General features: G+C 37.4%; 1 protein-coding gene across 2 annotated transcripts in view; it reads left to right on the top strand.

Moving 5' to 3' along the window:
* Positions 1-597: 597 nt before the first annotated feature.
* The window catches only part of hmcn1 (hemicentin 1), a 282,829-nt gene continuing 261,938 nt past the window's right edge, over positions 598-21,488 (top strand). For both annotated transcript variants that reach the window (XM_061975788.2, XM_061975787.2), the window contains exon 1: positions 598-1,076. In XM_061975788.2, the coding sequence (XP_061831772.2) occupies positions 830-1,076 (247 nt within the window). In that variant the 5' untranslated portion in view covers positions 598-829. The remainder of the gene's footprint in view (positions 1,077-21,488) is intronic.

Here is a 21,488-nt window from a genome sequence, read left to right as displayed (position 1 = left end):
AGGAAAGACAAACCAACAGTTAACTTTCTCAAATGGAATGAGACATTGTAGCAAAATCAACAACATTATAACAATCCTATAGGATAGAATAAACGTGTAAGACCAGCTGTAACCAAGAAAGCCTCGCTAGAAAGACGTAAAGAAAGTCAAAACCACGCAAAAAAGGAAACGGATTAACCAAATAAGAGCACAACACCGGAAATACAGACAGCACAAAGTAAAGCTAGACAAACCAACGGTCTACTTTCTCAAATGGAATGAGACATCCATCCATCCATTTCCTACTGCTTGTCTTTTTCGGGGTTACATTGTAGCAAAATCAACAACATTATAATAATATTATCTTTTTATATTACAAAATAAAGTCAACTGTGAGAGAAAAACCCTCACGTGTCCAATGACTCGTTACCTGAGTTTGTCAACAGTATTCATACAATATATTCGAACACCACAACAACAACACCCGGAAGATAAAATAAACGTGTTAGAGCACTGAAATATATCGATCGCCTCGCGCTGTTATCGATACCATCGACATTGGTATCGACCCGTTAAGCCCTCATGTGCGTTTTGGAGGCTCTCCTCGCACAGCTGAGAGGTGGTCTGAGTCTGAGTGGGAGCTGAACAAGGACCACGCACACTTCACTCACACCAGAGGAGCTGCCAGGAGCCCCAAGACAGAAAAAAGGACCCAACTCGCGAGGAAGGGTCCCTGCGTGAAAATAACACCCGAAGAGGCGCACCGAGCTGCATCGATGCGCCTGATCTGTTTTGGTTCTTTTTCGGGCTTAATACAAAACCCTTAAAACTCTTGCAAGAAGATACTGAAATGACAACCCGAGTCGGGTGGATCCTCTTCGCCCTCTCAGTGGCGCTGTCACGCGGCCATGACCCTCCGGCTGATGAGAACCCCCCGGAGGGCGCATCCACCCTCGCCTTCGTGTTTGACGTGACCGGCTCCATGTACGACGACCTGGTCCAAGTCATAGAGGGGGCGTCCAAGATTCTGGAGACATCCTTGAGTCGGCCGAATAGACCCCTCTACAACTTCGCCTTGGTCCCCTTCCACGACCCAGGTAACGTCAGCCAAAGTGTCTGCATTGTTTGGTTAGACCAGGGGTGTCAAACTCATTTTAGATCGGGGGCCACATGGAGAAAAATCTACTCCCAAGTGGGCCGGACTGGTAAAATCACGGCAAGATAACTTAAAAATAAAGACAACTTCAGATTGTTTTCTTTGTTTAAAAATAGAACAAGCACATTCTGAAAATGTAAAAATCATAATGTTGTTTTTTGTTTTTTTGTTTTACACTTACCTGTTGCGGTTAATAGTATATATATTTTATTTGTCGTTATTTATATTTTCCGAATAAATCGGTGTTGATTTTCAATCTATCAAGATAAAAAAAATGATATCAAAATGAAATTACAGGATGTTGTTATTTACCGTATTTTTCGGAGTATAAGTCGCTCCGGAGTATAAGTGGCACCGGCCGAAAATGCATAATAAAGAAGGCCAAAAACATATATAAGTCGCACTGGAGTATAAGTCGCATTTTTTGGGGAAATTTATTTGATAAAACCCAACACCAAGAATATACATTTGAAAGGCGATTTAAAATAAATAAAGAATAGTGAACAACAGGCTGAATAAGTGTACGTTATATGAGGCATAAATAACCAACTGAGAAGGTGCCTGGTATGTTAACGTAACATATTATGGTAAGAGTCATTCAAATAACTATAACACATAGAACAGTGGTTCTCAACCATTTTTCAGTGATGTACCCCCTGTGAATTTTTTTTAAATTCAAGTACCCCCTAATCAGAGCAAAGCATTTTTGGTTGAAAATAAGAGATAAAGAAGTAAACTACAGCATTATGTCATCAGTTTCTGATTTATTAAATTGTATAACAGTGCAAAATATTGCTCATTTGTAGTGGTCTTTCTTGAACTATTTGGAAAAAAAGATAGTTTTTTATTCTTATTTATAAAGGATTTTTGAATTGTTGCTATTTTTAGAATATTAAAAACAAAATCTCACGTACCCCTTGGCATACCTTCAAGTACCCCCAGGGGTTCGCGTACCCTCATTTGAGAACCACTGACATAGAACATGCTATACGTTTACCAAACAATCTGTCACTCCGAATCGCTAAATCCCATGAAATCTTATACGTCTAGTCTCTTACGTGAATGAGATAAATAATGTTATTTGATATTTTACGGTAATGTGTTAATAATTTCACACATAGGTCGCTCCTATGATACAAACTGCGACCTATAGTCCGAAAAAAAAAAGTATGCAGTTTGATCATTTTCCTGGTGCACTAACATCATGTGGTTTATTCTGTGCATATGTAGCATCATCTACAAAGATACAAATAATTGCTATTGTGACATCTAGTGGACACATTTAGAACAGCAGTTTCTTTCATTTTAAAATTTCAGGTTCATTTTTATACTTCGCTAACTCACCCCGCGGGCCGGATAAAACCTGTTCGCGTGCCTTATCCGGCCCTCACGGGCCGTACGTTTGACACCCCTGGGTTAGAAGGTGAGAAATGTGATAGTTTGCTCACAATCCGCCCATTGAAGGGCAGTATCGGCATCACACCTCCAGAGGAGCTTGTATGCGTGCAGATGTTCATCCTGTCCTTCACTATCATTAGCATTCCGCCTGCTTCATCTTTGCCATGCACACACAGAGTATAATAACAATACACATCTATAATGCAATTATACATGTATTCTTAATTTATTCTTGATTTGATTTATTGATTTGTTCTTTCAAAGTAAAACACAATTATGTTTAATCCACTGAGTTTTAAGTAACTGAGTTAATTATTTTAAATAGCAGTTACATAACCTGCAAACAAGTTAATATTAATTAAAAATAACACGTTTAATAAACGTAAAAGGAATGAAAATGTTACTCACACTCAACATTTTTGAGTAAGTACAACTTAAAACAACTTTTTAAGTTTACACTACTTATTCTAATTAATTATTTTGAGCATTCGGATCTACAGTGCATGCCGTGCTTGGGGATTATCATCATTATCATTATTATCATAACCCATCCTGCATTGTGAGCATGCAGCTATTGTCTACAATATGTACTCTGTTAAAGTTAAAGTTAAAGTACCACTGATAGTCGCACACACACTAGGTGTGGTGGAATCACCCTCTGCATTTGACCCATCTCCTTGTTCCACCCCCTGGGAATTGAGGGGAGCAGTGAGCAGCGGCGGTGGCCGCACTCGGGAATCATTTTGGTGATTTAACCCCCAATTCCAACCCTTGATGCCGAGTGCCAAGCAGAGGGGTAATGGGTCCCATTTTTTTATAGTCTTTGGTATGACTTAAACCGACAACATAGTATATTGTGCACAATTTTGTCATGTGATTAAAATACACATACAACAATCTGTAGATTTAACAGTAAGAAACTGGAGGCTCAGCAGAATTTTACTGTATTTTTTTTTCAATTTACAGTATTGCACTGTAAAATCCACAACCATTTACGATAAAAAAAAAAAGGCTGCTCAATCGCCACAATTTTACCCTAAAAATAACAACAATACACTTTTGCCTTTTATAGTAATGAACTGTAAAAATAACGACAGTAAATTTTACCAAAAAAAGCCAGAATTTTCCCGTAAAACCAACGGTGGTTTTTACACATATACTCTAGTAAAAACGGTACCAATTTTATGTTACCGTAAAATTCTGGCGACTGAGCTGCAGGTTTTTTACCATAAAATCTATGGTCATTCTTTTCACAGTGTATTACTGTAAATTGAAGTACGGTACCATTGTTATTTTTTTAGTAAAATTCTGGCGATTGACCCTACATTTGTTTTACTCTAAAATCTATGGTCTTTGTTTGTACAGTGCATTACTGTAAATGAAAAAACCGTACCACTTTTATTTTTACAGAAAATTCGGGCGACCGAGCTGCCAGTTGTTGTTTTTTACCGTAAAATCTACAATTGTTATTTTTACAGTGCATTGCTGTTAAAAGAAAAAGTGAAACATTGTTATTTTTAAAAGTTAAATTCTGGGAACTGAGCTGCCAGCTTATTACTGTAAAATCTACGGTCGTTTTCACAGTGCATTACTGTAAATAGAATATACATACCACTGCTTTTTCTACGATACAATTCTGGTGACTCATCTGCCAGTCTTTTACTGCAAAATCTATGGTTGTTGTTTTTACAGTGCAACACTGTATAAAAACAAAAAAAAACGTAGCACTGTTATTTTGAAGATAAATTCTGGCGACTGAGCTGCCAGTTTATTACCTTAAATCTACAACTGTTGTTTTCACAGTGCATTACTGTAAATGGAAAAACAGTACGAATGTTATTTTTATGGTAAAATTTAGCTGGCAGTTTTTTTTTTACTGTAAAATCTATGGTTGTTGTTTTTAGTGTATTACTGTAAATGGAAAAACGGTACCATTGTTAATTTTACAGTAAAATTCTGGCGACTGAGCTGACAAATTTTTTTCTCTACAATCTCTATTCCTTGGTTTTACAGTGCATTACTGTAAATGGAAAAAAACGTACAGCTGTTATTTTTTCCAGCAAAATTCTGACGACAAAGCTGCCAGTCTACTTTTTACTGTAAAATCTACGATTGTTTTTTTTTTTTTACAGCGCATTACTGTAAATGGTAAAACAGTACCGTTTTTATTTTTATGGACACAATTCTATTGAGTTTACTGAAATTTACAATCGTTTTTACAGTACATTACTGTAGATGGAAAAGCGGTACCCCTGTTATTTTTACGGGAAAATTCTGGCGACTGAGCTGCCAGGTTTTTTTTTCTGTAAAATCTTCGGACGTTGCTTTTTACGGTACATTACTGTAAGGAGAAAAACATACCACTGTTATTTTTAAAAGTTAATTTCTGGCGACAGAGCTGCAAGTTTGTTTTTTTACTGTAAAATATATGCTCTTTGTTTTTACAGAACATTACTCAATGGAAAATTGGTACCATTGTTATTTTTGCGGTAAAATTTTGGCGACTGAACTGTCTTTTTTTTTTTTTACCTTAAGTCTACTGTCGTCGTTTTTACAGTGCATTACTGTAAATTGAAAAACCACACCACTGTCATTTTAACGGAAACATTCTGGCAACTGAGCTGACAGCTTTTTGCTTAAAATCTAGAGATGTTCCAATCAGGGTTTAAGGCTGCTGATTCAGATACCGATGATCTCTGAGTGAGATCGGCAGATACCAATACCGATCACATAAATGTCAGATTTTCAATGGTTTATATTGCTATCAACAATTTAACAATATCAACACCATATTTAAACTAGTAGACTAGTTCCTTATTATCTAACTGTTTGATCAAAACAGTCAGTAGTACACCATCTACACTTCTTAAACTTTACTCAGCGCTAACGGCTTGGTGTTGTTTAAAGCTGACATAGCAGTTAGCGTAGCTGTTAGCATCAGTGGACAATAAGGAAGCCTTTGGTGGTGTTTCTCTCTATAGTTATAAATAATTATTAATATTATTAGTTGTATTTAATTAAAACAGTACAGCAATTTGACAATGAGCTTGTGTGCTTTTACTGCCATCAAGTCTACTTTTAAGTCTGGTATAAAACAAGTAAAACATAACTACAATATTTGTTTTCCATTTTTTGTTGAAATCCTAAGCTTTTTGTGGTTAAGGTTACATGGAACACTTAAAACATTGTTGACAAGTTCAGAAAAACACAAGTTCATTTAATGTTTTTGAAAAAATTAGCCTCAAAACATCGCAGCTTTTGCCACAACTTTCTGAAAAAGCTTCCGCAATTTAAATCACAAAAAAAGCCAGCGAAGGACTGATTGCAGTGCTGCTGTTTTGCCAATTTGCTGTAGTAAGTCTTGGCTCCGACAATCATTCAGGATAACTTTTTAGTGCCAACTGATGATTGAGCCTTTGATTATTTTGGTCGGCAAAATCTGTCCAAAAACTGTCTTCACATGGCCGACCAAAGCAGAAGTTTATCTGCAGCAAAATAACAAATTTAGCTTTTTTAAATCAACTTGACTAATTACTGACTGGGACTTGAACCCAGTACTGCCTGATAAAACAGCCCTAAAGCTGTGCGCCATTGCGAGTTAAATGGAATGTTTGCCATTATACTCTAAGAAAAGATACACAATATCAACTCAATAAAATTGAGGCAACAGATTACAAGTAATGTTATAACCGTATTTTTCGGACTATAAGTCGCAGTTTTTTTCATAGTTTGGCCGCGCTCCAGTGCGACTTATATGTTTTTTTCCTTCTTTATTATGCATTTTCGGCAGGTGCGACTTATACTCCGGTGCGACTTATACTCCGAAAAATATGGTAATTACATTTCACAATGGTTGGTATTGAGTGGAAATGTATTATTTAAGACCCCTAATAGTTACTCATACATGAGTAACTATGAGTAGATTTGAATAGAAAAACAGTAACTAAATAATTACAAAAAATGATATGCGCCCCCCGCGACCCCGAAGGGAATAAGTGGTAGGAAATGGATGGACGGATGGTATGTATTTAAATAGCGCAATTAGCTCGTCAGACTGGGATCAAACCAGCAACTGTCAGGTTGCAAGTCTGGCACTCCACCCACTGAGCCATGTCATCCAATTAAAGCATGCACAACATATCTGCATATTTATATGAATTCAATCAATACAATGAATCAAATGTAAACATTCTTCTTTCTTTGAATAACTTGGCTACGGCCCAGAAAGTAAAGAACTCAACAAATATTTAAATAAAATGTTTATTAACAAACCTTTAGTACTTTGAAGTGACCACAATAGAACTGTCACTGAGTCCAAATCAGTGTACTTATACAAACATAGCAGCACTTTTAGATGTGCAATTCCATTCATTTAAAATGTGCCTAACATAACAACAATAACATTAATTACAATTCACTCAATATTATTTCTATTAAGAGTTCAAAAAATGTAATACTTATGTTTTAATTAATTAGAGTTCACTCAATATTATATATAGAATCAAATTTGAATGACAATGAAAGGAAGTCTAAGTCTAATTATCTCTATTAATAGTTACATAAATATAATGCTTATGTTTTAATTAAATACAATGAGTGAATTTTGTTCCAAACATTTTTACTTGAAATTTAATTTAATATTTTCCTCAAAATCTGCGTATTAGCCCAAACCAAGTTAGATATGATTTCAGAAAAGAGGACCAACTTGTTAAAGGGGAACTGCACTTTTAAAAAAATGTTGCCTATCGTTCACAATCAATTTGAAAGACATGATGACGAATTTAGTTTTTTTTCATGCATTTTAACTCGTAAATAAACGTAAATAAAGCCATTGGGAGGTCCTCTTTTCTGCCCATAAAATCTATTAAATAACCACCCAAAACCGCCAACAATACTCAATTTACATTTCATGACTTGAATAATAACCAATTACCGTATTAGTGATATTGTTATTACAAGCGCAAACGCAGACAAATTATTTATAGCGATCACGAGTTTGAGTGCCAATGTTGACATGATCGACCGATGAGCTGCTTCCTTGTTTCTTTGCTCGTCAAACTTTATTCTAGATCATAAATAATGCCTCTCAACTGGATAGGATGTATTTTGGTACACTTTCATAGTAATATTTGACCTGGAAATGGCGAGAACGACACGAAAAGATGCTTAGTTCCACCCCCTTCTCTTTGTCAGGATTATGAGTCATTCTTCATCAAAATGGGAATATATAAACATCCTAGCAGTCGGCATCCTAATGACAGCAGACCATGTACAGTAAGATATGTCTTATTATGTTTGTTGGCTCTCACAAAGTCTGCAGTGGGTAATAATCAGTGATTAAGGGGAAAAAAAAGGAAACACGGTGATGCGTTTCTGAAATTAATGCACCCGGATGCTTAAAATGATCAAAATATGTAAATATTAAAAATGTTTTATGATAAATGTGCCTGTTACTACATTGCATATATACTTACATGATGTATATAAAACCATAATGGAGGTGTTTGGATGTTTTTTTAAGGGCTTTATAGGCATAATAGTGACTCCCATATTCTCCGTTGTAAGCAAACTTTTGATCATATTGATTTAATATTTAGAATGCATTAAACAAAAATAACATCCATCATCATGTCTTTCGTAAATATTGTGAACGATAGGCAAAATTCCGTCCCCAAAAATGCCAATGCCCTTTAAATGTTAATTTTATGTGTCGTACAAGTCTTACCGCAGTAAACTGGCAAAACAGCGCCACTACAATGAGTCCCTCCAGGCTTTTTGAAAATGTTTTTTTAGGTCCTTAAACTCTGAATTTGTGGCATCTTTTTCAGAAAGCTGCAATGTTTAGTGGCTTACTTTTTTAATCTACTTGTGATTTTATGAATTTGTTATCAATGTTTTAAGTGTTCCTTGTAACCTTAACCTAAAAAAAACCAGAATTTCAACAAAAAAAGGAAAACAAATACTGTATTGATGTTGTACAGTACTTGTTTTATACCATGTAGAAACGAGATGGCAGTAAAACACATACGCAGAGGTTAATGTCAAATTACTGTACTGTTTGTATTGATTCTAACTAATACTAGTAATAATTATATACACAAAACCCAAAACCAGTTAAGTTGGCATGTTGTGTAATTTGTAAATAAAAACAGAATACAATGATTTGCAAATCCTTATATTCATATAAACCTATATTCAATTGAATACACTGCAAAGTCAAGATATTTATTGTTCGAACTGAGAAACTTTTTTTTTGCAAATAATCATTAACTTAGAATTTAATGGCATCAACACATTGCAAAAAAGTTGGCACAGGGGCATTTTTACCACTGTGTTACATCACCCTTCCTTTTGGGAACTGAGGAGACCAATTTTTGAAGCTTTTCAGGTGGAATTCTTTCCCATTCTTGCTTGATGTACAGCTTAAGTTGTTCAACAGTCCGGGGTCCCCGTTGTGGTATTTTAGGCTTCATATTGCGCCACACATTTTCAATGGGAGACAGGTCTGGACTACAGGCAGGCCAGTCTAGTACCCGCACTCTTACTATGAAGACATGCTGTTGTAACACTTGGCTTGGCATTGTCTTGCTGAAATAAGCAGGGGAGTCCATGATAACGTTGCTTGGATGGCAACATATGTTGCTCCAAAACCTGTATGTACCTTTCAGCATTAATGGTGCCTTCACATATGTGTAAGTTACCCATGTCTTGGGCACTAATACACCCCCTTACCATCACAGATGCTGGCTTTTCAACGTTGCGCCTATAACAATCCGGATGGTTGTCCGGAGGACACGACGTCCACAGTTTCCAAAAACAATTCGAAATGTGGACTCGTCAGACCACAGAACAATTCTCCACTTTGTATCAGTCCATCTTCGATGAGCTCAGGCCCAGCGAAGCCAGCGGCGTTTCTGGGTGTTGTTGATAAATGGCTTTGGCTTTGCATAGTAGAGTTTTAACTTGCACTTACAGATGTAGCGACAAACTGTAGATACTGACAGTGGTTTTCTGAAGTGTTCCTGAGCCCATGTGGTGATATCCTTTACACACTGATGTCTCTTTTTGATGCAATACCACCTGAGGGATCGAAGGTCACTGGCATCCAATGTTGGTTTTCGGCTGTGCAGTGATTTCTCCAGATTCTCTGAACCCTTTGATGATATTACGGACCGTAGATGGTGAAATCCCTGAATTCCTTGCAATAGCCGGTTGAGAAATGTTGTTCTCAAACAATTTGCTCAGGCATTTGTTGACAAAGTGGTGATCCTCGCCCCATCCTTGTTTGTGAATGACTGAGCATTTCATGGAAGCTGCTTTTATACCCAGTCATGGCACCCACCTGTTCCCAATTAGCCTGTTCACCTGTGGGATGTTCCAAATAAGTGTTTTATGAGCATTCCTCAACTTTCTCAGTCTTTTTTGCCGCTTATGCCCGCTTTTTTGAAACATGTTGCAGGCATCAAATTCCAAATGAACTAATATATGCAAAAAATAACACATTTTTCCAGTTCGAACGTTAAATACCTTATCTTGGCATATATTCAATTGAATATAAGTTGAAAAGGATTTGCGAATCATTGTATTCTGTTTTTATTTACGATTTATACAACGTGCCAACTTCACTGGTTTTGGGTTTTGTAATTAGAGAAAGAAACACTACCAACGGCTTTCTTATTGCCATCCACAAGTTGCAGACATTCTTCGCGTATGTTTTACATTTGAAAAGTGTTGGTCCATTTTAAACATTCATTTATGTTCCGACATAATTACCGCCGCACGTTAAGAGCATTTGTGAACGGTGTCTGTACGTGTCCAGAATAAGTTCATTGTGTCATCTTACTGAATATATATATAAAGATACAGTGGATGACAAACTTAATTGGTTCTTGAACATGGTCTGCAAACCGAAAATTTTGTATAGTGAAGCAAAGTACCCCATAAGAAACAATGTAAACATGAATAATTGGTTGTAGCCGCGACAAAAGTCCCATATTTTATATAAAAAAAGCCTACATTGAAGACACTATAATGTACAGTATATGTATGTGCACACAGAGCCACGTTCATTATTTTAAGAGCCGGCTTACCCACCTTTTTGATACCTTTTGCCTAATTTTATTGAAGTCATTCGTACTTTACTTTTTATCTTATTAGTTTTGCAAGATTTTGTTCTATTTATGTAATATATATATTTACTGTATATTTATTTTTTTATTTTCATATGTCATACTTGTGTTTTCCCTTTTATTTCTACTCATGTTTCTGACTATTTTACAGGTTTTATTATTTTTACTTTCCAGCGTTCCTCAAAGGGGGCCATCTGCATCAGGGATTATCAGCTGTCCTGTGGGGGCGCCTTGTATCAGCATCCTGGTGGCCATGGTTTGATGACCTACTGGTGCAGATGGCTCCTGTGATAGTGTTTACTCACATGTCTCCTCTGTACTCAGCCATGCCATCATTTGTTCATATAGTAGCATATTTAAAGTTAAAAGTTAAAGTGCCAATGATCGTCACACAAACACTAGGTGTGGTGAGATTATCCTCTGCATTTGACCCATCACCCTCACCCCATGGGAGGTGAGGGGAGCAGTGAGCAGCAGCCCGGGAATCATTTTGGTGATTTAACCCCCAATTCCAACCCTTGATGCTGAGTACCAAGCAGGGAGGTAATGGGTCACATTATTATGGGTGTGTAAGTGTATGTGCATTTGTGTGTTTGGCATTTGTGTGTGTGCGTGCCTGTGTGCGATAATGGGGGATCTGGGTCATCGGGTTTTAGTTTTTAAGTCTGTAATACATTTTGCTTTGCATTTCTTTTATGTATCAAAAGCACTTTATATATGAAGTTTGATTTGATTTGATTTTTGGCTCAATCTAAAGGTTCGTGGACCGAAAAGGTCATAAATAGAGGTGTTTGTAAACCAGGGTTCCACTGTATTGGTTAAAAACTCCATTTATTATCCCTAAAATGAGTCTTAATGCAAGAAAATTTAACATATATGCCTTCATACGGGTACCCATATACTGGTAAAATCACGGCACGATAACTTAAAAATAATGACCGCTTCAGATTGTTTTCTTTGTTTAAAAATAGAACAAGCACATTCTGAAAATGTACAAATCATTACACTTTCATGTTGCGGTTAATAGTACTCTACCTTTATTTGTCGTTATTTATACATTCTGAATAATATATGTGATAATGTTCATCAGTCAACTCATTGGTGTTAATTTTCAATCTATCAAGATAAAAAAATAATATCAAAATCAAATTACAGGATGTTATTTATGTAGTTTGCTCCTTTTCCTCAACTGATTTACTAACTATCATGTGGTTTATTTAGTTTTTTACATATGTAGCATAATCTACATAGATACAAAGAATTGCTATTAGGACATCTAGTGGACACATTTAGAACAGCAGTTTCTTTCATTCCAAAATTTCCGCTCATTTTTATACTTAGCAAACTCATCCCGCGGGCCGGATAAAACCTATTCGCGGGCCTGATCTGGCCCGCAGGCCTTACCTTTGACACCCCTGCTGTAACACCATCTAGTTGAGACTGACTCGACAGCACCTCTACTGGTTGCGCCCAAGTACTGCACTCTATTTTGCCACAATTGCTTCAAGATGTGATTAATTCAATAAGTTGACCAAATTCTTAGCAATAAATCAAGTGATTATTTAAATAGATTCAGCTGGAATAAACTTTAGTGTTTGGTGGAATATAATTCAATTGTGTGCTGTCAACGCTGGTTGATGCTTTTAACAGAGACCGAGGCCTCCAAAAAGAGCTGGGACTTTGTAGTGGAGTGCAGTAAAAAGACGGATTCCCATTCCAGATGTTTGTTTTCCTCGGCTATATTTCCGCATTCTTTTTAAACGCAATTCCTCAATCATTTATTTTATCAGTCAGCTGTGTGCGCATGCAATAATCATTTGCATCAGGGAGAAACTATGCACAGTGTACACAAACGCAACAAATGATGGATTCATTAGTTCTTGCCTCTTGGCGAAAGACAGAAATAAAAGTCGGCCCATTAGAAGATAATAAAAGAAGGCAGCAGTAGTGAAATGAGCCTAATTCCAAACAACTGTTACCCAGGAGGAGTCTAATCATTCAGCAATTGCACGGTTGTTCTGTTGGTCCTCCATAAGACATCCATTTCTTTTACGGTCATGTGAAAATGTCTTCTCAAAAACCTTCAGGGAAATGGAGGCAAAATGCAAGCCAGAGCAGAAGAACATTTCCCCAAATGTTTTTCCGCAGTGTTTTTGTAGTCCTTCTTTGACTTAGCTTTTCTTTTTTTTTTTTATAATTAAAAAAAAAATGTTGTCAGTTAGATTTAGAGGCCCTTTCCTCTGCAGACCGGGTGTGATGAAACAGTTCCTCTTGTTGAATTTGGCTCCCCTTAAATCAGAGGCCGCAACTCTGACATGGAAAAAAAGAGTGTGTTTGTGTGTCTGTGTCACCCTGTGTTGTGTATTTGCCTTTAGTGTGTGTGTGTGAAGCAAGTGTCATGAGGATGCCTGGATATTGGGTAGAGCCAGGAAGAGCCCCCCCACCCCCACCACCCCATCCCATCCTCCGCTCGCCTTGACCTTTTCCGTCCTGCAGAGAAAGAAAGCAAAAGATACTTCACAGGTCATTTTACTGAGGCACATGCTTGTGTATTTAGCAAGGGTGTAACATAGTCCCGGGTTGGTTGTACTTTGGATTTGAAGTCATGGTTTAGTTCATTTTGGGTATGGCTATTGTGTAAACAGCTTTAATTATTCTTTTTAAAGGAAACATAAAAAACTGCAAACTTCTCCAATAAATACAATTCTCATATATAGTTATGGCATACCGGAAAACCGAAGAAAGGCTAGTTTTCATCTGTAGTCCCCTAGCCATGATGTAAAAAAGGCATTCAAATTACAATTTTGAAAGAAAAAGAAAAGAAAGACAGAGAAAAAGAATAAAAGCACACAATACATACACAATATGATAAAAAATAAAATGCAACATCACAACATAACATTTATTTTAGCATCAAAACAGGCTCATCTTTTAGTGCTGGCAGATGTAGGCGTTGATAAGCCACATTTTCAATTTTTTTGTGAAGGCCTTGTAAGTGGTGACTAGAGATGTCCGATAATGGCTTTTTTGCCGATATCCGATACTCCGATATTGTCCAACTCTTAATTACCGATACCGATATCAACCGATACCGATGTATATACAGTCGTGGAATTAACACATTATTATGCCTAATTTTGTTGTGATGCCCCGCTGGATGCATTAAACAATGCAACAAGGTTTTCCAAAATAAATCAACTCAAGTTATGGAAAAAAATGCCAACATGGCACTGCCATATTTATTATTTAAGTCACAAAGTGCGTTATTTTTTTTAACATGCCTCAAAACAGCAGCTTGGAATTTGGGACATGCTCTCTCTGAGAGAGCATTAGGAGGTTGAGATGGGCGGGGTTAGGGGGGGCGGGGTTGAGGTGGGGGGGGGGGGGGAGCTAGGGGTAGCGGGGGGGGGGGGGGGGGTGATTATATGTGTCTATGATTTGTAAAAAAAGTTGGTTTTATAAGGGGTTTGTAAAGTGAGGTTTGACTATATACCATGGCGGCGGTTTGATGGCAGGATTATAGTTCAAAACAAAGTCATCACTCGATAAAAAAACAGGGGCGACCAACCCCCAGTATATGGACTAATACTAATATAATAATGATGTATGATTATTATGATCCACTGACAAGGATCCTACATAAATCAGCTAATTCTCTACCTTACTCTATTAAGTGAAAGAAAACTTAACTTTTTTTATAATCATATTTCAGTAAAAAATTACAGGTTGTATGATTATTAAAAATCACTTTTTATTCATTTTGTAAAAAAAAAGTTTAAAAAAACCCTCATCTCTAACTAATCTAGAAGTTTTAAGTATATTTTGGGGAGCCTTTTAGCACTTAAAAAGGCCACCGCTGGTTTAAATACTTAATGGAACACCTTATTCCTGAAACTAAGACATAAACATGTAAATATTGTGCACTTACTGACCATGGAGTGCGCCGTCCACTGCGATTCCGGGTTGTCACGTTGGAAAGAAGGACTCTAATAATATTATTGGATAAATAATATTAACGACCAAAATGGGGCTACAAACAAAATCTTGTTTAGGGCCACACAAAGCCTCTCGTATGTAGTATTACACAGTCTAATAAATCTATATCTCTGAAGAGATTGAAATATGTGCCATAAGATATGAAAACATGATAAAAGTGTGTCTCAAGCAGATTGGGTTGAGAACAAAGAATAGTTATGAGAGAGTTTCCAGCAGAATAAATTGTGTATCGCAGTGACCTCGCCATTGCAAAGTAAGGAAATGTATCTTTTTGACACGAGAATCATTTGGAACAGTGAATGGTTTTACCTCATAAGTCAGGTATACGAAAAGAAAGAAAGGGTCAGTGTGCTCCCAAGTGGTTTGATGTGTGTGCGTGTGTTTGTGTGTGTGCGTGTGTGTGCGTGTGCGTACACGCGTGTTTGTGCGTGTTTTTGCAGCTTTTCTGACGTCTCTACAAACAAATGAACGTCCTTGTAAATACTACTTTACTGTGAGAAGCTATGTGTTTGTGTGACTTTTTTTGCAGACACTTGTGTGTGTGTGTGTCTGTGTGTGTGTGTGTGTGTGTGTGTGTGTGTGTGTGTGTGTTTGTGCGTGTGCCGACGTGTGTGTGTCAGAGCCCACTTGAGAGTGTGGGGCTGGGGAAGGCAGGGGTTGATGGGTGTTGATTTTGATTGATTGATTGATTGATTGAAACTTTTATTAGTAGATTGCACAGTACAGTACATATTCCGTACAATTGACCACTAAATGGTAACACCCGAATAAGTTTTTAAACTTGTTTAAGTCGGGAATCCACGTAAATCAATTAATGGTACAAATATATACTATCAGCATAATACAGTCATCACACAAGTTAATCATCAGAGTATATACATTGAATTATTTACATTATTTACAATCCGGGCGAGGGATGCGGGGGGTTTAGGTTGGGTTGGGTTGCTATCAGCACTTCAGTCATCAACAATTATATCATCTGAGAAATGGACATTGTAACAGTGTAGGTCTGACTTCGTTGGATATGTACAGCGAGCGGTGAACATAGTGAGCTCAGAAAGCATAAGAACAAGTATATACATTTGATTATTTACAATCCGGGGAGGTGGGATGTGGTGGGGGGAGGGGGTTAGGCTAGGGTTGTAGCTGCCTGGAGGTGTTCTTTTAGTGCGGTTTTGAAGGAGGATAGAGATGCACTTTCTTTTACACCTGTTGGGAGTGCATTCCATATTGATGTGGCATAGAAGGAGAATGAGTTAAGACCTTTGTTAGATCGGAATCTGGGTTTAACGTGGTTAGTGGAGCTCCCCCTAGTGTTGTGGTTATGGCGGTCATTTACATTATGGAAGTAGTTTGACATGTTCTTCAGTATCAGGGAGGTGTAGCGGATTTTATAGACGAGGCTCAGTGCAAGTTGTTTTACTCTGTCCTCCACCCTGAGCCAGCCCACTTTGGAGAAGTGGGTAGGAGTGAGGTGTGATCTGGAGTGGAGGTCTAGAAGTAACCTGACTAGCTTGTTCTGGGATGTTTGGAGTCTTGATTTGAGGGTTTTGATGTTGCATGCGTTTTGTCTTAGTTTGCACTCAGTGCATTAAGTACTAGCTAAGACATTTTTTATGCACAAAAACCCTCCAACCATTCATTTTCTAATGCTTGTCCCTTTGTGGGTCACCATTTCATTATTATTTTTCATTATTCATTTTTTTAAAACATCCATACATCCATTTTCTACCGCTTGTCCCTTTTGGAGTCGCGGGGGGTGCTGAAAAAATCTAAATCGGACATAATGCCCAATTGGTCCCCCACAATCGTCAATGTAGGCAAGGGCTGGTATGAGATTCTGTCGGAATGATAACCTTATTGTAGCAAGCTACACTACAAGCTATGTGGCAAAAGTAGCTTGCTACATCAAAGCTACATTTAACAGCATTTATATCTATGGGCCCACATATATAATATCAATGTTAATGTAACTGAGAGTGTGCAAATGGACCCAATGAGGGTCCATTACTATTAACTATCTGTCATTTAGCTGAGGACACCCTACGACTACATCTAGGGGTCCCCGCACCCCACTGTATGTATTTATTTAGTTGACCATTTATTTGGCCCACCCCTATAATGTTATTCATTTTCTCTACCTACAATTAAAAAAAACAGCATCTATCTACAAACGTATATCTTGACAAAAAAAACAATGACTTGTGTTGGTAATAGTTATGTGCAGTAAAACTTTTCATGAAGTCAACTCACCTTAATGTGTGTTCCTAAATTTGTGTTCAACGTCTTAGATGAAGAGAGCAGTTATGCGTTTGGTTTATATACGGTAGTACACTACAAAAAACTAAGGTTTTGGGCTTTGTTTTCTCTGATATATGAATTATGGCCAAGGACACGTGTTATTGTGGGTTTCCTTGACATCGTCTTATGGCAGAGAATCCCTCTGCCGTTTTAAAAGCATGTTTCTTTTTTTTTGAGCCGTCAGCTTGAAGCGTCCCTCTGTCTCTGACTCCCTCGTTGTAATGTGACATGAGTGTGTCTCTGTTATGATTTTGCTTACTGGGCTGAGAACATGGAATGGTTATGAAGTCAACTCACCTTAATGTGTGTTCCTAAATTTGTGTTCAACATCTTAGGTGAAGAGAGCATTTATGCTTTTGGTTTATATAGTACACAACAAAAAACTAAGGTTTTTGGCCATCAGGCACATGAACAATAACAAGATCTTATAGCTCAGTTACAGCTCATTTATATGTTTTATGTTGCACGATTGCATCAAGAAAAATTCCTAGTTTGTGAACTCGTTCTCAAACAATGGCAATAAAAACTATTCTGATTCTGATGACCCGCCCTATCTTGCGTCTGATTGGCCAGTCCGTAATGTTTCACCCTAACCTTAGCCAATTGTGACTCATCATATGAACACCAACCAATCATCATGGATTTCCTCCATATGTATGGATGTTCTCATTTATCAAGGTCATTGTATTTTTTCCGTATTTGTTTGGCCTGGATTCACAGTCTGTTTTCTCTCTTTGTAGCTTGTAGCTTTTATGTAAGCTACATGGGTCTAAAAGTAGATAAGTAACAGGAAATGTTACTCTTTAAAAAAGTAGCTAAGCTACCGCCAAGCTACTGGAAAATGTAGTTAAGTTATGTAGCTTAGCGACATGTAGCTTGTTTCTGCCCATCACTGCATATACAGTAGTTAGTACCTCAATGTACATGTTCAATTGATTCTGTGAGTAAGCTCTTAACTCAAAACGCTTGTATCGCAAAACAAAGTCTCTCATAGAAATGAATTAAAATCAACTGAATTGGTGCTTGGCCCCCCAAAGCAGCAAAATGTTAACATCTAAAATCTGTTATAAAAAGAAAAAAAAAACTTTTAGATAATCAGTTTTGTTTGAAAACAATACAATAGAATGTACTACTAACAACTACAATAGTCTTTTGAAGGAATGTAATAATAATGTGGAGGGGAGTTCTACAATATCTCCTTCCAGCTGCTTCACCATCAAACACACTATCAGCAGCTTTTCCATATTTTCATGGATAAATGTCCGCCGTTTAGATATTATTATCTTGGCTGGCGTTGAACTCGTTCTGCTTCATTATGGTGCAGACTAGCAGTGACTCGCTCAAATTTCTTCGTCAAGTTAGTGTAACGCTCGGTCATGTTTTTAAATGATTTTATTCTTTAATTCACTATATATCCTCCACCTCTTCTTTTCAGCACTGTCTTTCACACTTACTTTCTTTCTTACCATGGCTGAAAAACAAAACCATGCCCATCTTTTTGTATAAACTAATGCTAGCGAGTAAGATAGGATTTTTTGGTCTGATTTTACATGGTTCACTGTGACATTTGCTACACCAACTAATGGCGGGATGCTTGTAACGCCAACATTTGCACACAACTTAAAGCATAATAATGAGCTGAGAGACAGCTCTTATCTCAAAATACTCTTAAGTTGGAGCACTCAAGCTGAGGTAGCACTGTATAATAATAACAGCAAAATTACACTATGGTATTAAACTAGAGATGTCCGATAATGGCTTTTTTGCCGATATCCGATATTCCGATATTGTCCAACTCTTGATTACAGATTCCGATATCAACCAATACCGATATATACAGTCATGGAATTAACACATTATTATGCCTAATTTTATTGTGATGCCCCACTGGATGCATTAAACAATGTAACAAGGTTTTCCAAAATAAATCAACTCAAGTTATGGAAAAAAATGCCAACATGGCACTGCCATATTTATTGTTGAAGTCACAAAGTGCATTATTTTTTTTAACATGCCTCAAAACAGCAGCTTAGATTTTGGGACATGTTCTCCCTGAGAGACCATGAGGAGGTTGAGGTGGGTGGGGTTGAGGTGGGGGAGAGGGGGTTAGCGGAGGTGTATATTGTAGCGTCCCAGAAGAGTTAGTGCTGCAAGGGCTTCTGGGTATTTGTTCTGTTGTGTTTATGTTGTGTTACGGTGCGGATGTTCTCCCGAAATGTGTTTGTCATTCTTGTTTGGTGTGGGTTCACAGTGTGGCGCATATTTGTAACAGTGTTAAAGTTGTTTATTCAGCCACCCTCAGAGTGACCTGTATGGCTGTTGACCAAGTATGCTTGCATTCACTTGTGTGTGTCAAAAGCCGTAGGTATTATGTGACTGGGCCGGCACGCAAAGGCAGTGCCTTTAAGGTTTATTGGCGCTCTGTACTTCTCCCTACGTCCTTGTACACAGCGGCGTTTTAAATAGTCATAAATTTTACTTTTTGAAACCGATACCGATAATTTCCAATATTACATTTTAAAGCATTTATCGGCCGATAATATCGGCAGCCCGATATTATCGGACATCTCTATATTAAACATACATTATAATACAGCTGTAAAATGTTTTATTTTCATATGTCTTTATTGAAAAGAAGAGAACATTTACTTTTCAGCTAAAAAGTAATTTTTTTCAAAGTAAATAATAAATATGATGAAAGTGGCTAAAATATCTAATAAAGATAACAAAAAATAACTGCATTTTTGTAATAAATGATAAATTGCAGTTCTTAATACTGTTCCTAAACCTGTAAAAAAAATAATACATGCAATCACAAAGTGGCTCATGAAGATCCCAACTTAAATATTTGATAAAAAGAGTATTCTAAGTAAGATTTTAGAAAATAAGTAAATAAAAGTTGGCAAGGAGCTTAAAACTGAATCCTAACATCCTAGAGACTTGCTCACAATTTGTCAACGAGAGTGTTTTGGAGATGTTGAAGTGTGTATTTGGTGTCTTTTGATTTATTTGCCGCCTCAATTGTAACTTATTTTCGCGTTAGGTGTTGTCCTCCCTCACTGTAAATATTGTCAGTGAGAAGAGCTCACAACGTCTCAGTAGGATGGAAGTCAGGTGAGGAAGGGTGCCAGGTCTTCATGCTCGCTTGCCAAGTAATGAAGTCGATGGATGCGCGTGATGGACTGTTGCTTTCCTGAAAGCTGCAGCCTTCTTTCTGTCTTTGCTTGATGAATGCATCTCCCAGAACTTGGCACTAAATTGGGGAGTTTATTTCTCATCTTCAACTCAAAAATAGCAATACCATATAAGTAACCCTTCACTACCAGACTCTAAGTGGTGCCTTGTGCCCATTCCTGAATGATCCATCCATTAAGAGTTACTCCCATATCTCAAAATATGTCTTCGGACATTTCTTGGCCCAGCTTCAACTTGTCTTGTTTAGTGGTGTTTTAGGCTTGTGTTTCAGCCTTCTGTACCACGGCCATGTTGGTGAGCGCTTGACATTTTTACGTACTGCTAGGCACTCACTTCTGGAATACGGTGGCCCTAAAGAATAATCGGTTTCTGTTACTGTAGCTTCATGTTGAGTTTTTTGTAGTAAATCTGTATCCTGCTGCCTATTTGCAACAACTGGTTGAACTAGACTTTGTTTGTAGCCCCATTTTGGTCTTTATTATTACTTATTATTATTATGAGACTTCTGAGCTACCCACCCCACCCTTAACCTAACGCCACACATAAAACATACTCTGTATGTTTACATGCACTAAAAACAAATTAATGACTTAATTTGGTTAAAACTAGCTTTTTAAAACACATGTAAAACACTTAAAGGGGAACATTATCACCAGACCTATGTAAGCGTCAATATATACCTTGATGTTGCAGAAAAAAGACCATATATTTTTTTAACCGATTTCCGAACTCTAAATGGGTGAATTTTGGCGAATTAAACGCCTTTCTATCATTTGTGACGTCACATCGGGAAGCAATCCGCCATTTTCTCACTTTCGTCGGTGTGTTGTCGGAGGGTGTAACAACACGAACAGGGACGGATTCAAGTTGCACCAGTGGCCCAAAGATGCGAAAGTGGCAAGAAATTGGACGAAATTTGTTCAAAATACGAGGCTGTGGGGAAAGCTGACGAAATGGTCAGTCGTTTGTTCCGCACACTTTACAGACGAAAGCTATGCTACGACAGAGATGGCAAGAATGTGTGGATATCCTGCGACACTCAAAGCAGATGCTGACATCAACTCCAAAACTGGACAGGTCAGCTTTCAGGAAAACAGAGCGGATGAGGGCATGTCTACAGAATATATTAATTGATGAAAACTTTATTCATTACTCGCGGTTTTACGTAAATTATTATACATAAACTGTGTTTACCAGTAATTTAGCTTAAAAACATTTATTTTTTTCAATCATTCGAGTACATTCGGGTAGTCTTGTGTAATGCAGTATTTTGTGTCTATTTAGGTATGGTTAACCTGAGTGCTGAAATCGTGGAAAAATATATGTTCTTAGCG

The sequence above is a fragment of the Nerophis lumbriciformis genome, linkage group LG14 (assembly GCF_033978685.3).
Source record: "Nerophis lumbriciformis linkage group LG14, RoL_Nlum_v2.1, whole genome shotgun sequence".
Classification (NCBI taxonomy): Eukaryota; Metazoa; Chordata; class Actinopteri; order Syngnathiformes; family Syngnathidae; genus Nerophis; species Nerophis lumbriciformis.
Note: the sequence above shows the minus strand (reverse complement) of the source record. Positions and strands in the feature narration are given on the sequence as shown.